Source organism: Vombatus ursinus, unplaced genomic scaffold, assembly GCF_900497805.2.
Source record: "Vombatus ursinus unplaced genomic scaffold, bare-nosed wombat genome assembly UNPS02014774.1, whole genome shotgun sequence".
Taxonomy (NCBI): domain Eukaryota; kingdom Metazoa; phylum Chordata; class Mammalia; order Diprotodontia; family Vombatidae; genus Vombatus; species Vombatus ursinus.
This window is the reverse complement of record NW_020954552.1, coordinates 5,213,427-5,229,405: the sequence shown is the minus strand read 5'-3', so window position 1 is coordinate 5,229,405 and position 15,979 is coordinate 5,213,427. Positions and strand designations below refer to the sequence as shown.

At 37.5% G+C, this 15,979-nt stretch overlaps 1 protein-coding gene across 3 annotated transcripts in view; it reads left to right on the top strand.

Annotated features, from left to right (window-relative positions):
- POLR3G (RNA polymerase III subunit G) overlaps nt 1–15,979 on the top strand; it is a 66,134-nt gene that overhangs the window by 32,490 nt on the left and 17,665 nt on the right. For all 3 annotated transcript variants that reach the window (XM_027864264.1, XM_027864266.1, XM_027864265.1), the window contains exons 4-5: nt 6,556–6,621; nt 8,521–8,571. In XM_027864264.1, coding sequence (XP_027720065.1) covers nt 6,556–6,621; nt 8,521–8,571 — 117 coding nt within the window. The remainder of the gene's footprint in view (nt 1–6,555; nt 6,622–8,520; nt 8,572–15,979) is intronic.

The window sequence follows — 15,979 nt, the reverse complement described above, 5'->3', positions numbered from 1 at the left end:
AAAGGTTTGAATGACCTCTATTCCATAAAAAATTCATTTTTCTCCTTATAGGATTATACTCAGCTTTGCAGAATAACTTACTGTTGATTGTATGCCTATATTTTTCATCTTTGAAGCATAGCATTCCAAAATCTCTCCTTATTTTTAGTAGAACCTGAGGCAGCTAAGTAGCACAGTAGATTGAATGCCTGGCCTGGAATCAGGAAGAACTGATTTCAAAAACAGCCTCGGACACTTAATAGCTGTATAACCTTAGGCAAGTCATTTAACCTCTTTTTGCCTCAGTTTCCTCAAATATATACTGGAGATAATAATAGAACCTACATTATAGGGTTTTTATAAAGGCCAAATGGGATAATATTTGTAAAGTGCTTAGTATAGTACCTGGCATATAGTAGATATTGTATAAAAATGTATTCCTTTCTCCTTTCCTTCCCTAGAAGCTGCCAGGTTTTGTGTTATCCCGTCTGTGATTCCTTGTTATTTGAACTACTTTTTGGATGCTTTCTATAATATTTTTTCTTTGAAACTGGAGTTCTAGATTTTTGCTATGACATTCCTGGGACTTTTGCTTTTCTCTCAGGATATGACTCAAGGATTCTTTCCTACCATCTCGTGAACTCATTGATTTCTTTTTGATTGATTGATGTCTAGTTTTCAGGGAGTTCATTACTTGGGTAAAGTTTGCCACTTCCTCTTCTAAGCTATTTATTCCCATTCCAGTTCTCTCCTCCAGAGCTTTTATTCCATTTTATTACTTCATTTCTTCTAGCTATTTCTTATGGAAAATCTATGTTTTCCTTTGATTTTCTGATTGGACTTTTTATGTAATTACTACCTCCTTCTTTGGGGGGAAGGTGGATGGATCTCTAGATCTGCAGTGATTTTTTTTTTTAAATCCTGATCAGTGTTTTCTTTAGTTTGCTCATTTCTCTAATTTGGAGTGGAGCTTTGTGCCAGGTCTGCTGTCTGCTGCTTTTTTAGTAGGTGCTCCTTGGTCTTGTCATGAATAACTTGTGCGCCTGCATTGATGTCATTTCCCAGGATTAAGTTCCCCCCTGGAACTCAGATTCTGAATGCTTGGTCTTCATGGCCTTCTACAGTATCTCAGAACAGAATTCTAGAGACCCCAGAGACCTGGGATAATTGAGTCCATGCCACACTTGCACTGGCTGCTTAGATCAGCATAGGTTGCTGCTTTTCCTTAGACCTTTTAGGTTCTCCACTGTGAGTTTACAACCACTTAGTTTACTCGCACTCCTGCTATTTCTGATCATAGAACTGTGTAGTCTACACATGTCATCTTTCTTCTACCAGACCATCTCCCACAGAAGTGAGAAATAGTCTCATAAGAAGAGATGTCTACGAGGTTTGGTGAACTACCTCCCACTTTTCCCAGAAAAGAGGAAATGAGGGACATATTTGTCCCGCTCTCAATTTCCTAAACCTCTTGTTTCTGAGACAGGTAGAAACATATCTTGTGTAGTCCTGGAACTTGCCTCATCTAAATGAAACAGAGGCCATTCCTCTTCCCTCTCCTTTAACTTCTGTCCTCTTCTCTATTCTTTCTCTTTCTCTCCTTTCCCCTTTCCATCTATCCTGTCTTCCTATTCCAAGTCTGTCCTGTTGTATCTGTCTTCATTCCTCTCTTCCTTAATAACTGCTTGAGATTTGTTGTTACCACTGGCTGTGAACATTGAGTGCCAGACTTATGATTAATTATAAATTCCATTTACATTTATCATTTTAAAATGGAGTCTTTATGGGTACAGACATAATTCTACAAGTACATCAATGATCTTTACTAGGGAAAATTGAAGGATCCCTATCTTGGGTAACTATCACTTGAACATTGATGAAATTTTTTTATCCTGTACTTGATACAAAAAATTCAGAAAAAGATCATTTTTGTTAGTTTATAACTTATTTTTCTTTTTTTTCTTTTCCTTTTTTTAGTTTAGCACATCTTCTTGTGAGAACTGCTGATTGCTTTTGCAATAAAACATCTTTCAGGTTTTTGTAACTTGTAGGTTGAAACTTGAATGGTTATAGTATAATTATTTCTATCCATTACTGCAGGAATTTTGTTTCTTCTTGTTAGGTAAATGTATTTCTTTTTGGTGTGTCCATGAAGCTTATTTGAGGTCTATGTCTTCTATCAGGCTTGAAGCTTCTCCATGGTTGGGAATTCTGTCTTATTCTTATGTCCCTCTCAGCGCCTAGCACTGTCAAAGCCTTGCTTGAAAATAGGCATTCAGTAACTATTTGAATGTATGAACTATAACTTGCATTTAAGACCACAGAAACAAACTCTTTGGTTTCTGCAGACCTTCAATTGACCATCGTTTGTGCTTATTGACTGTGATGAACACTTTATTCTTCCAGTGATAATTAAAGGGGAGCTATGAGTGTCTTCATCAATACCTAAAGGCTTCTGCTGAACAGCTAGTTTAGTCATAGTGTATTGATCTTAGTTTTTTCTTTCATTGTAGTAGTTAGATGAATCAATATCATCCTTGTATTTTCAAACATACCATCATTAAAACATGATGATGAAGGCACATAGAGATAACCTATTCCATTAGTATTAAAAATGCATTTGCTTTTCTTTTTCTTCCATCAGAAAGGCTTAGAAAAGCTAAGGAATGAAAGAAAGGAATGAAAGAAAGTAATACATCTTAATGTTACATGTACTTCATAATCATGGGAAACATAGCCAGCATGTTTAATTTTTTAAAGCATAGCTGTTTGAAGTTCATTATCATGGCTTGATTCCTAATAAATGTTTGCAGTTCAAAACAAAATAAAACATGGCTCCACTTTTATGTTGCTCTCATGTTTTCAGCTAATTTTGAGTACAATATTAAAACACCATTAGAAAATGATTCTATGAGGAGGCTACAGAGATCCATGAGGTGTGATCCGTGACTTCAAGAAGCTTAGAATTAGGGGCAGTGAAGTGGCCCTGGAGTCAGGAGGACCTGAGTTCAAATCCAGTCTCAGACACATAACACTTATTAGCTGTGTGACTCTGGGCAAGTCATTTAACCCAAATTGCCTCACCAAAAAAAAAAACAAAACCAAAAACAGATGCTAAGAATGAGGCTGTTATGAAAGAAATGTATTCCATGGGGAGGAATCAACATGAGCAAAACAATGGAGGTATGTTTGACATTCAAGGCCTGCCACAATGTAGTACTGCCTTATCTTTTCTGTCTAATTTTCATTTTATCCCCTTCCATGCACTCTTTGATTCAGCCAAAGTGAACTACTTGCTGCCTCCCTTGCCCTTGACCATCCCTAGTGGTTTACCACCTTCCATGCCTCTGCTCCTGTTCCTTATGCCTGGAATATTCTCCTTTACCTTCATTGCTTAATTCCTCCCCAGATCAGGTGCCACCAAGAGAAAGTCCTAACTCACTTGTCTAATATTGCATTTCCTTTTAGACCTCAATTAGTCTTGTTCTGTACCTCTCTAATACGCATATGCTGAAATCTGTGTGAAATGGTGATCTCTCTTATCTTCCTACTATACTGTAAACACCTTGAGAGATTTCATTTTCTCTAAACTTTGTATCTTCCACCATGTTAAGCACAGTGCTCTGTACACCATTTAATTCAAATGTATTAACCATGGTCCTAAATAATTGAATTACTCTGGCAGCCACGTGGGATAATTGGAGAAAGAACAAGATCAGGGAGACAAAGTAGCTTTTCAGGACACCTGGGTGTACCTTTAGAGTTACAGGCCCCAAGAGTGAATAGTCAGAATTAGCTGCCCCATATAGAGTTTGGTCATGTAAATAGGAGATGAAGCTGAGAATTATAAGGATTCATCATCTGTGTCAGAGACTTAGAATGGCCTGATAGGTGGAAGTAAATATGTGGTCTAGAAGGCAGGTGATAAAGCTAGATAATTGGAGCAAAGGGGTAGGTGAGAACTTGGTCTGGTTAAGTAGGTAAAGGAACTCAAGCAAGAATAAATCTCTGTAGCTGCTGTACCAGTGAGTTTATATTTGAGATGAGAATTGTAGGTAGTGTGGGAAGGCTATGGACAGAAGGAGGATATCAGAAAGGATAGGTGATGCAGGCTATATGGGGGGCAGTGGCTAGGATTGCTCCCAAAGAGCTGAGGTTTGCCTACTTAAACTTGCTTCTAGCCCTTTCTAATAGAGAGGCTGGGGTCTTCTGGGGCAGCTCTTTCCCAGGCCAAGATATGCCCATATTTAAAGGGAGTGAGAGATGATAAAGGTTTGTTAGAGGTTTTGTTTCCTTTAGCCCTCAAGCTCTTTAAGTTTGACTAAGGAAGAAGTATTTTGTCATTGGGGTAGGGGGTGACTCCTGAGATCCGGATAAACAATCCCCTAAAATCACAAGGTCATTGCTCTTTAATCCCACAGAGCCAGGGTTTCTGCAGTAGGGTCTGGGACCTAATGCCCATGATGTGTACAATGGATGGGAAAAAGGAAGAAATTGGAGACCAGGAAGCTAGTTTTTTACCATGGTGTGTGTGAGAGATTGTAATGGGGGCCTGAACTAGGGTAGTATCCATGGATTTGGAAAGGAAGAGATGAATTCTACAGATTTTGCTGAAATCACATTGACAGAACTCTGGAATTGAGTGGATATTGGGTGATTGAGGGAGAAATTGAGGATACTCAGGGTTTCTGAAGCAAGGGGATTCCAGGAGTATGGATGACTCTGGAGTCTCAAAGAGGCTATTTGTCTCACCAGGTCTTGGTATTCCTGGTTTTTTGCAACATATTTTCATGTTTTCCTCTGTTCTGATTTTCTGGATCTTACTTCATCTGGATCAGTGAAAATTCCAAACAGATCCTTATTAGAGTTATTGTTGGCTTTTCATCTATCTAAAGAAAGGTGCAGTGATAATTTGATTAATAAATTCTTTGGAAATGAAGCTCAATTTATGACAAAAAGTTGGCTGTGTTAATTAAACTTTATAAACAATTCAAGACAGGCTGTATGGAACAGTGACAGAATACATGGAATCTTGGGGGAGGGGGAAACCTTTATGGTAAGTTTTGCTGATAAATATCTCAAAGTGGTAAGAATAAGAGTCATTCCTCAATTGCCAAATGTTCAAGGGATATGAACGGGCAGTTTTGGAAAGTAGAAATCTAAACTATCAACAGCCATATGTGAAAAAATTCCAAATCACTAGGCATTTGAGAAATGTAAATTAAAGCAATTCTGAGGTTCTACCTCTTACCCATCAGATTGGCAAAGTTGATAAAGAAGGAAAATGACAACTACTGGAGGAGCTACAGAAAAGCAGGCACATTAATGCACTCTTAGTGGAGTTATGAATTAGATAGCCATTTGAGAAAGCAATTAGTAACTATGCCCCAAAAATTACTATATTGGATATATATTGGATTAACCCAAGGATAACACTACTGGGTTCATATCCAAAAGAAATGAAAGAAAGAGAGAAACCCAGGTTTGCTACTAAGAGTCAAGCTTCTTGAAGGTGGGGCATAGTTTTATTCATCTTTGTATCTCTGGCGCTCAGCCTAGGGCCTTTACCTATTAGGTACCTACTAAGTGTTGATTGAATGGAAATAGAATAAAATAGTAATCTATATTAAAAAAAAAAAAGAACAAGAAAGGAGGAAAAAACCCATATGTATACATGGTAACTAAGGGAGGTGCCTATCCACTGGAGAATAACTGAACAAATTATGATATATAAATGTAATGGAATACTCTTGTACTATTAAAAAAAAAATTGTGTAAAGGACAATATCAGAGAAACCCTGGGAAGACTTATATGAATCAATGCAGTGAAATGAGCAGAACCAGGAAGACAATTTATACAGTAACAACAACACTGTAAAAACAAACAACATTAAAAACTTAAGAATTCTGATCCAGTGGAACTACCAATCATAATTCCAGAGAACTGATGATGAAGCATGCTTCCTACTTCTTGACAGAGAGAGGGTGCAGAATTACTGAGGGTATAGAATGAGACATATTTTTTGCACATATTCAGTGTTGGAAATTATTTTGTTTGACTATGTGTATTTGTTAAAAAGGGTTTGTTTTTTTTTTCTTTTTCAACATTGAAGGTAGGTAGAAAGAAGAGAAAATTCATTTTTGCTAATTTAAATAAGTTAATTTAGAAACGTGGAAGCATAAAATAGAGAAAAGACTCCTGAATTTGGAAATCTAGATCTGTGGGTTCTGTTCTTGGTTCTAACATTAATCACATTTTTGACCCTGAGCAGGTAATGTATATTCTCTGGGCTTCAGTTTTACAATGTGTAAAATTAGAGGATCTCTGAAGTTCCTTTGAACTCTAAATTTTTTAAATTTTTAATATTATGGCAGAGCCAGGAATAAAACCCTTTCCTTCTGTGTACACTTAGAAATATGTACTTAATATACTAGAAAAAAAATCTGTGAAATGAAAGGGGATATTCAGTGCCTAATTATTAATTAAAATAAATTTGAACTGAAGTCAGGCTTGTGAAATGCATTATTCTTATTAAATTGTCTTGTGCTAATGGATATTTTCTATCTTGTTTCTAGAAATTGAAAGATATAGTAAAAGATATCTGAAAAATTACAAAGAAGATGATTTGGAATGGATACCAGGTAAATATAAGATATGTAGCTAAAAGTTATTTTAAGTGTTTCTTGTCTCCTTTTACATAGAACAGATTTTCTATTTATTGAGAAATACAGAAAAATAACATTAGCATCTCTCTGTTATCTTTGGGCCTTAGAGATAAGAGCATTCTTCTCAAACTCAAAATTCTAAGTCTTCTCTTTTATAACCAGAGTTAGTAATATGCTGTTAGGGCTTCAGTAGTTCAATTCAAGAAAAAGTTATTGTGTGCCTAATATGTGCAGAACCTTTTGCTAAACACTAGAGATGGGCCTTGGTCCCTGCCTTGTCATGACCTGATATGTGAATATTCTAAGTCGAAGAGCTGGCATGAAAAGAGGCTCTTTCACATTTTGAAATACAGAAGAACTGGAAAACAGGGACAAGCTGTAACAACTAATTTACAGTTGTCAGCAAAAGACATTTCTTTTTGTAGGGACTATCACAGTCTCAAAAGCATTGTGTTTCCACGTTAATACCACTTTCCTATTTCACGTACACTTTTAACACTATTGTAAAATCAATAATGGTTTGCCCCTCTTTTTGAGAGAATTTATACTCTGAAAACTCTAGTTTTAAGATATGTTGTTATTTTTCCTACACTAGTCTCAACAGTTTATCTTTGTTTCCTTTAGCATACCTAATTTATTTTTGTTTGGGTACCTTTTCTAAAAGAATCTGCTTCAGTTGCTTCATAATCACAAGAGCCACAAGTTTTACCTTTGATATAGAATTAGAGCTGAATGAAACTTTTGAAGATCATCTAACCCAAAGGTTCTTAAACTTTTTTTGTGTGTCATGGACCCCCTTAGGAGTCTGGTGAAGCAGATGGACCCTTTCTCAGAGTAATGTTTTTAAATGTCTAAAAATAAAACACATAAGATTAGAAGAGAAATATTATTTTTCAAATCTTTAAAAAAGGTTGGTTCTTTTTTCCCCACCGACCCCAGGTTAGGAACCTCTAATCTAATTCACCTCTCACATTTTACAAACAGATGAGGAAATTGAGACCATGGTGGCTAATTGAATTAGTGGAAATACCAGGGCCAGTACCCAGGTCTCTTTTCTCTCAAGCTGGGGCTGTTTTCTCTGTACTGCCCATCTCATGTTTTAATCAATATTTTCAGTGTTTTCATGCACCTGACCTTTCAAAAGGGGCTTAAGAGAGCTTTACCTCTTTTATGTATTATAGTGTGCACATATTCGGTCAGTCAGCACTTATTGTTGATGAGGACATAAGTTCCCATGGAAACAGTCCCAAATGTCTCTTATTTTTTTTTTTTCTGCTTCATCTCTCGCTAGTCGTAAACCATTATCTCTTTATACTTTAGCTTGATTTTCTGTGAAACATTTTTTCTGCTAAATGTAAATATATTCAATGTAGAAACCATTAGCTAAGGAATGCCATGTGAACTTGAGATTTAAATATTTTCTGCCACAAATTTAATGAGCTTTCTTTGTGGGTTGGCAGTGTTTTTGGATGTGTTGTTTTAATGATGCTTCATTTTCATGCTTGGTACCATGTCTACACAGTTAAAGGAACATGGAAAATAGCAGTAGTTATAAGGGTGACTGAAGACAGAAGCTCCCTTTTTGACTGAAATAGTTTACTTTTCTCTCAACTATCTGGAATTTTGCTAGGATAATGTAGAGAACTGTCAATTCCTTATTGTCCTTCAGCAGCAGTGTGGTTATCCTGAGACTTAATGTTTTGAATTAATTTATAGTATAGTCTACAGTTATCTGAACAGAGCCCTTGACCCTCTTGCATCTCTGCCAGAGAAAATATTGGTCAGGATTATACATTGAACCCAGAGGCTACGTCTCTCCAATCAGAGTCATTGGTAACATTCCTATATCTGTCTTTCTCTCTCTCCTCGCCCCAGATTGGAGAAGACTTCCAAGAGAGATGATGCCAAGGAAAAAGTTGACAAAAGGTAGGATATAATTAAAAAGTTCAGTCTACAGTAGCCTTTCAGATATGGAAAGATTGTTAAATTACTACTTGATATGGGCTTCATCTCAGTTTTACACTTTTGCTTCAAAACTTCATTGTTCAATTTTTTTTTTTTCCAGCTTGGGGTATAGAATCTAGACCTGTGAGTTCATTGGTGTTCTGGGAACACTTGGTAGGAGCAACTCTTATCAATGCATTTCTTCAACCTGCAATCTGAAAGAGTTGCTTGAGCCATTAAGAGATTAAGTGACCTATACAACCAGCTTGTGTAAGAAGCAAGACTTGAACCCAGGTCTTCCTGATTCATAGATCAGCTTTCTATTCATTACTCCATACTTACCTGTCTTGTGCAGATGGTACTTTATGAAACTTAGTGGCCTAAGGCTTCTTTAAGTTTCTGTGGTTTCTTGATGTGCTAGCAATGGCTTTTCAATTTTGTATATAAGTCAGAAGTATTTCATTAAGATATTTAGTTAAGTTTAGGAAACAGTTAGTTAGAGCTTTAATATTATGCATAACAATATCTGATATTTATGTAGTGCTTCAAAATTTATAAAGCATTTTACATAAATGACCTCATTTGATCCTTGAAGAAATTTGGTGAAGTTGTTGACACAGGTTTTAGCAGCCCTATTATGTAGATAAGGAAACAAGGTTTAGAAAGGTGAGGAGACTTGCCCAGGGCCACACAGCCAAGAATGGCTGGAGGAGGTGCATTTGTACAGAGGCGTTTCTGATTCCAGGGCCAATGTTCTTGCTGTTCCATCATGTTGCCACATTTTAAAAAGCCAGGACAGTTTGCTAGGTCTTGTATTTACAGTGAATCTCTTTTTAGTAGGCAGCCAGGTGGCACAGCACAGGTCCTGGAATTAGGAAGATCTGACTTCAAATCTGTCCTCAGACACTTAACTGGCTGTGTGACCCTGAGCAAGTCACTGAACCCTGTTTGCTTCAGTTTCTTCATCTGTAAAAAAACTGAACTGGAGAAGAAAATGGCAAACTACCATTATCTTTGCCAAGAAAACCCCAAAGAGGGTCATAAAGAGTTGGGTATGAACTGAAAAGCAACTCTTTTGTAGTAATAGTAGGCTTCGAGAGATTGAGAAGGACTTTTATTTGGGGGTGTGGGGAGAGCCTGCAACATTTTTGTGTACATCATCAAGGTCTCAGAATCTCTCACATAATAATATAGCTGCTAGAACAGCTTTACCTGGCCTTCTCAAGGCCTTTTCTGCCCTTATGATATGAAAGTATGGATTATTGTAAGAAATTCTTTTAGCTTAGATAATTGATAAGGAAGAATAATTAGGAAATTATTTAATTAGAATATGGTTTTCCCTTCTGTTTTTTAGTCTTAAGTGATGCTCAGTTATTGTCCTTTTCAATAAAATAATAAACAGTAATGGGATTTACATACTTACCACTTTTTCTCCCCTGCATAAGATATCATTGGATATGTTTTATAAACATGATATCAATTACTTTATTAATATACAACCTTTTAAAAAGGCAATGCATATTGCTATTATCTGTGGAAAATTTCTTGAAGAAAAAAACTGTCTTAAAAAAGTATTGTACTATTTTATTTCATAGGATTCATCTATCAGACTATTTAAATGGTCAAGGTTTTTTTTATTTTAAATATGAAAATTTCAAAGAACCGTTAATTCCCAGAATTGGAAGAGTCATCTAATTCAACTCATAATTTATCATGAAACCTCTCTCTAAAAAAAAGTTTTATTGTATCTTTTTGTTTCACATCAGAGTTATTTTCAGCCATTATCCTCCCCCCACCCTTCCCCTCTCACAATGAACTGTCCCAAAAAAAGACTCCTAAGTTTGGGAAGTGTTCCATACTCATAGCTCCTTACTTGTCTAATTATCTGGTGGGTCTTTTTGTGTGTATTCTTTTTGCCTTTATTTGTCTTCCTGGCACTTGGTACTATCTGACATATAGTAAGCATTTCATAAATGGTATTGACTGACGGACTGTTTTTCAAGACCAAGATTAGTCATTACAATTACTCAGAGCTTGGCTTCCTTTTCATGTTCTTTTCATTTCTGTTATTGTTCTTATTATATATGCTTATGTATTAGTTTATGCGAGTATTCCCATGTTTTTTTTTTCTGAATTATTCCTAGTTGTTGCTTCTTATGGCTCAATAATATTCTCTTTTATTTTTGTACTACAATTTGTTCAGCCATTTACTAATTGAGGGGCACAAACCACAGAGAATAAGTGCTAAATTAAATAAGAAGGCAGTGCTGGAAAATGCAGCACAAAAGAGGTTAATGGAAGACAATTTTTTTCTCTTTTTAAAAATTTGTTATTTCTTTATTTTTAGCATTTTGAAAAAAATTTTGAGCTGCAAATTCTCTTCTTCCCTCCCACCCCTCCTGTACTCACCTAGAAGGCAAGCAGTATGATCAATTATACATGTGAAATCATGCAAAACGTATTTCTGTATTAGCCATATCACAAAAAAGCAAGAAAAATAAAGTGAGAAAATTATACTTCAGTTTTCACTCAAGAGTTCATCAGTTCCCAATAAAGATAGAATGAGATGAATGGATAATAAAACCTAACAGTTTATTGCATATGAGAAATACACTTAAGATATAGAGTGAAATTATGGGGCTGGAATTTAGAATCATGCCCCCTGTGACTAAAATGTTTAGACGCTTTATCACAGAGGTCCCATGGCTAGGCATCTAAACCAAAATGAAGTCAAAAACAAAAAGGACCTATATACACCAGAATACTCATAGCAGCATACCATTTTTGTGGTAGCAAAGAATGTAAAACAAAGAAGATGACCATTGGCTGGGAAATAACTAAACAAACTAATATAGAGTAATGCAATGTTACTCTGCTATAAAAAATGAATATGAAGAATTCAGAGAAGCATGTGAGGGCTTATTTGAACTGATGCAAAGTGAACTAAGCAGAACCAAGAAAACCCTATACGCAGTGACTGTGACAATGTGAGTTGAATAATCAGCCAATCAATAATAGTTTTTTTAGGTACCTACCATGTGCCAAGCACCATGTAAGGTATAGGCGAAGAGGGAGATACAAAGACAAAAATGAAATAGTCCCTGCCTTCAAAGAGCATACATTTTATTGGGAGAGATATCATGAACATTAATAAGAATGTAGAAAATAAATGCAATATTTTTTGTGTGCGTATGTGGGGGTGTACCTGGGGAGCTGATGGAGAATCTGGAGAGGCTTCATACAGGGTTTGCTTCAGCAGAGTGATGAAGGAAATGAGGAATTCCAAATGGTAAGGTGAGGTGAGAGTGCATAGGCAGATGGAGATGAACAATAACATTAAACTGAATGTTGTGTATGTAGTTATAATGACCGAGCTTGACATTGAAGAAAAGTTAAAAAACATACCTCATCCTCTCTTTGTGGAGGTGGGAAACTGTGTGAGGACTGATGCATGTACTGCCAGATGTGTGATGTGTTTGGTTTAACTGGACCTCTCCTTTTCCACTTTCTTTTTCATTCTTTGTTACATTTCAGTGGATAGGGGAGGGAGGAGAGTATTCAAAAATGAAGGAAATATTAAACCTAGATTATACCAATTTAAAATTTTTAATAGTCCACAAAAAAAAAGAGAAAGGCAAATTAACCTGTTGGTTAATTAACCTGTGTCCTCTTGTATTGCAGTAGATATGCTAAGACACTCCTGAGCTGCTCCTTCTTGCATAGATTTCTTTTTTCTTTCTTTTTTTAAAAATTTATTTATTTTTAGTTTTCAACATTCACTTCCACAAGATTTTGAGTTCCAAATTTTCTCCCCATCCCTCCCCTCCCCTCATCCGAAGATGGCATGCATTCTGATTACCCCATTCCCCAATCTGCCTTCTCTTCTATCACCCCCCTCCCCCTTTTCTTATCCCCTTCCCCTTTTATTTTCCTATAGGGTAAGATAGATTTCTGTACATGTAAAAACAAATTTTTTTTAAGGCAATTGGGGTTAAGTGAGTTGCCCAGGGTCACACAGCTAGTAAGTGTCAAGTGTTTGGTCTGAGGTCGTATTTGAACTGAGGTCCTCCTGACTTCAGGGCCAGTGCTGTGTCCACTGTGCCACCTAGTTGCCCCCTAAAAACATTTTTTTAGCATTCATTTTTAAAACTTTGAGTTCCAAATTCTCTCTCCTCCTCCTCTTTCCCTACCCACCCTCATTGAGAAGGCAAGCAATTCAATATAGGTTATACATGTGTAGTTATGCACAACACTTCCATTATAGTCCTGTTGTGAAAGATTATTTTTCCCTCCATCCTATCCTGCCTTCCACTTATTTTATTCTTTCCTTTGACCTGTCCCTCCTCAAAAGTGTTTGTTTCTGATTACCCACTCCCTCAATCTGTCCTCCCTTCATCAACCCCCCCTGCCCCAATCCCCTTCCCCACTACTTTCCTGTAGGGTAAGATAGATTTCCATACCCAATTGAGTGTGTATGTTATTCCGTCCTTAAGCCAAATTCAATGAGAGTAAGGGTTCACTCATTTCCTCTCACCTCCCCCTTCTTCCCCTCCATGGTGAAAGCTTTCTCTTGCCTCTTTTATATGAGATAATTTACTCCTTTCTACCTCTCCCTCCCAGTACATTCCTCTCTCAATCCTTAATTTGATTTTTAGATGTCATTCTTTCATATTCAACTCACCCTGTGCCCTCTGTCTATACATATTCCCTCCAACTATCCTAATATTGGCAAAGGTCTCATGAGTTACAAATGTCATCTTTCCGTGTAGGGATGTAAACAGTTCAACTTTAATAAGTCCCTTATGATTTCTCTTTCTTGTTTACCTTTTCATGCTTCTCTTGAGTCTTGTATTGTAAAGTCAGTTTTTCTATTTAGCTCTGGTTTTTTCTCAAGATTGCATTAAATTCCTCTACATGAATGAAAGTAAAATTTTCCCCCTCATTGATTATACTCCGTTTTGCTGGGTAGGTGATTCTTGGTTTTAATCCTGGCTCCTTTGACCTCCGAAATATCATATTCCAAGCCCTCTGATTTCTTAATGTAGAAGCTGCTAAATCTTGAGTTATCCTGATTGTGTTCCCACAGTACTTGAATTGTTTCTTTCTGGCTGCTTGCAATATTTTCTCCTTGACCTGGGAACTCTGGAATTTAGCTCTAATATGCCTGGGAGTTTTCCTTTGGGGATCTCTTTCAGGAGGTGATCGGTAGATTCTTTCAATGTCTCTTTTGCCCTCTGATTCTAGAACATCAAGGCAGTTTCCTTGATAATTTCTTGAAAGATAATGTCTAGGCTCTTTTTTTGATCAAGGCTTTCAGGTAGTCAAATAATTTTAAAATTATCTCTTCTGGATCTATTTTCCAGGTCATTTGTTTTCCAGTAAGATATTTCACATTGTCTTCTATTTTTTTCATTCTTTTGGTTTTGTTTTATAATTTCTTGATTTCTCATAGAGTCATTAGCTTCCATTTGCTCCATTCTGATTTTTAAGGAATTATTTTCTTCAGTAAGCTTTTGGACTTCCTTTTTCATTTGGCCAATTCTGCTTTTTTAAGACCTTCTCCTCATTGGCTTTTTGGACCTCTTTTGCTGTTTGGTTAATCTATTTTTTAAGATGTTATTTTCTTCGGTATTCTTTTGGATCTCCTTTAGCAAGCTGTTGACTTGTTTTTCATGATTTTCTAGCATCACTGTCATTTCTCTTCCCAGTTTTTCTTCTATTTCTCTTACTTGCTTTTCAAAATCCTTGTTGAGCTCCTCCATGGCCTGGGACCAATTCATTTTTTTCTTGGAGGCTGGGGATGTAGGAACTTTGACTTTGTTGTCTTCTTCTAGTTGTATGTTTTGATCTTCCTTGTTACCAAAGTGAGTTTCTAAAGTCTGTGTTTTTTTCTGCTGTTTCCTCATTTTCCCAGCCAATTATTTGACTTTTTAACTCTTTGTTAAGGTAGAGCTCTGCTTCCAGTGTGGAGGGCATACTGTCCTAAGCTTCAGGGGGTTTGTGCAGCAGAGTATTCAGAGATACTTGTAGGGACCTGTAAATTTTCAATTCTACTAAGGTGGTATGATCTAAGGAGAGATGTTTACTCCCCTCCTGGCCTGTGTTCTGGTCTATGAGTGACCACAAGCAATCTTTTCTGCCCTGGAACTGTGAGGAGGGTTCCCTCTCCACTGCTGCCACAAGTTCTGTTATGACAGTGCTCCTCCTCGTCCTAGACTGCCACCCAGGACTCTGAACCAGATCCAAGTATGGGCAAAGCAACGGAATGCTTCCTCAGTGCTAGCAAAGAGACCCCTGTAAACTCCATCTGATTGTTTGTTCGATCCCCTTACTGTCTATGGGCTGAGATCTCTGGAAGCAGCTGCTACTGCTGCTGGTGCCGCTGCCGCTGCTGCTGCCGCCACAGCCACTACCCCAGAGCTGTGCTAGGGCTGGGGCTGGAATGTGCTCTTCTCTCACCCAGGTCCCACAGACCTTTCCCACTGACCTTCTAAGTTGTCTTTGGCGTTTGTGGGTTGAGAAGTCTGGAAACCGCCACAGCTGCCTGTGATTCAGTCCCCTGAGGCCTGCTTTGGGTTTGCCGGGGCTTGGTCTGTGCTGATGTGCCACACTGGATTGCGCTTCTCTCCCAGCCCTGTGCAACAGACCTTTCCTGTGACCTTCAGGTTGTCTTGGGCTGGAAATGTGTTTCCCTCTCTCTTTTTGTGGGTTCTGGTGCTCTAGGATTTGTCTAGAGCCATTTTCTACAGGTATTTGATTCGGAAGGTTTGGGGGAGAGCTCAAGCGACTCTCTGGTTTTACTCTACTATCTTGGCTCCATCTAGGCATCCCCTGCCTAGGTTTCTTTTTTCTGATCCCTGGGGTTGGTGGGTTTTCAGGGCTTCAACCCACTGAGAGATTGGAGGCTTGGGAAACTGCTAAGGGGTTTATTTTTAGAGCCAGTATCCAAGTCTGCAGCAGCCACATGGGGTTCATAGTGGGCTGTGAATGGGGAGCCTGAAGAATGTGGACCTAGATCTCGTTATATTTTTTTTGTAAGACAATAAACTTGTGATGACATTTAATTTCTCTTCTGTTGTTGTTACTGGTATTATTGCATTGTTGAGAGTCCTTTTTGAACATTTGAGGTGCTAAGGGGAAACTGAGCCTAAGCTGTGTGTTGCGCTGTCGTCTTCCTGCTGTGAGCAAATCAGATCTCCTTTTCACCATCTCTGACAAATGGTCATCTGGTCTGCACTTGAAACACTCTAGTGATGGAGCTTTGTCTTCAGAGGCAGAACGTTTTATTTTCAGAGAACTTTTAATTGTTAGGAAGTTTATTCTTTATATTGATCCTAACTGTGCCTCCAAGGAATTCCTCCTGATTCTGGGCCCTGGAGGCAAGCAAAAT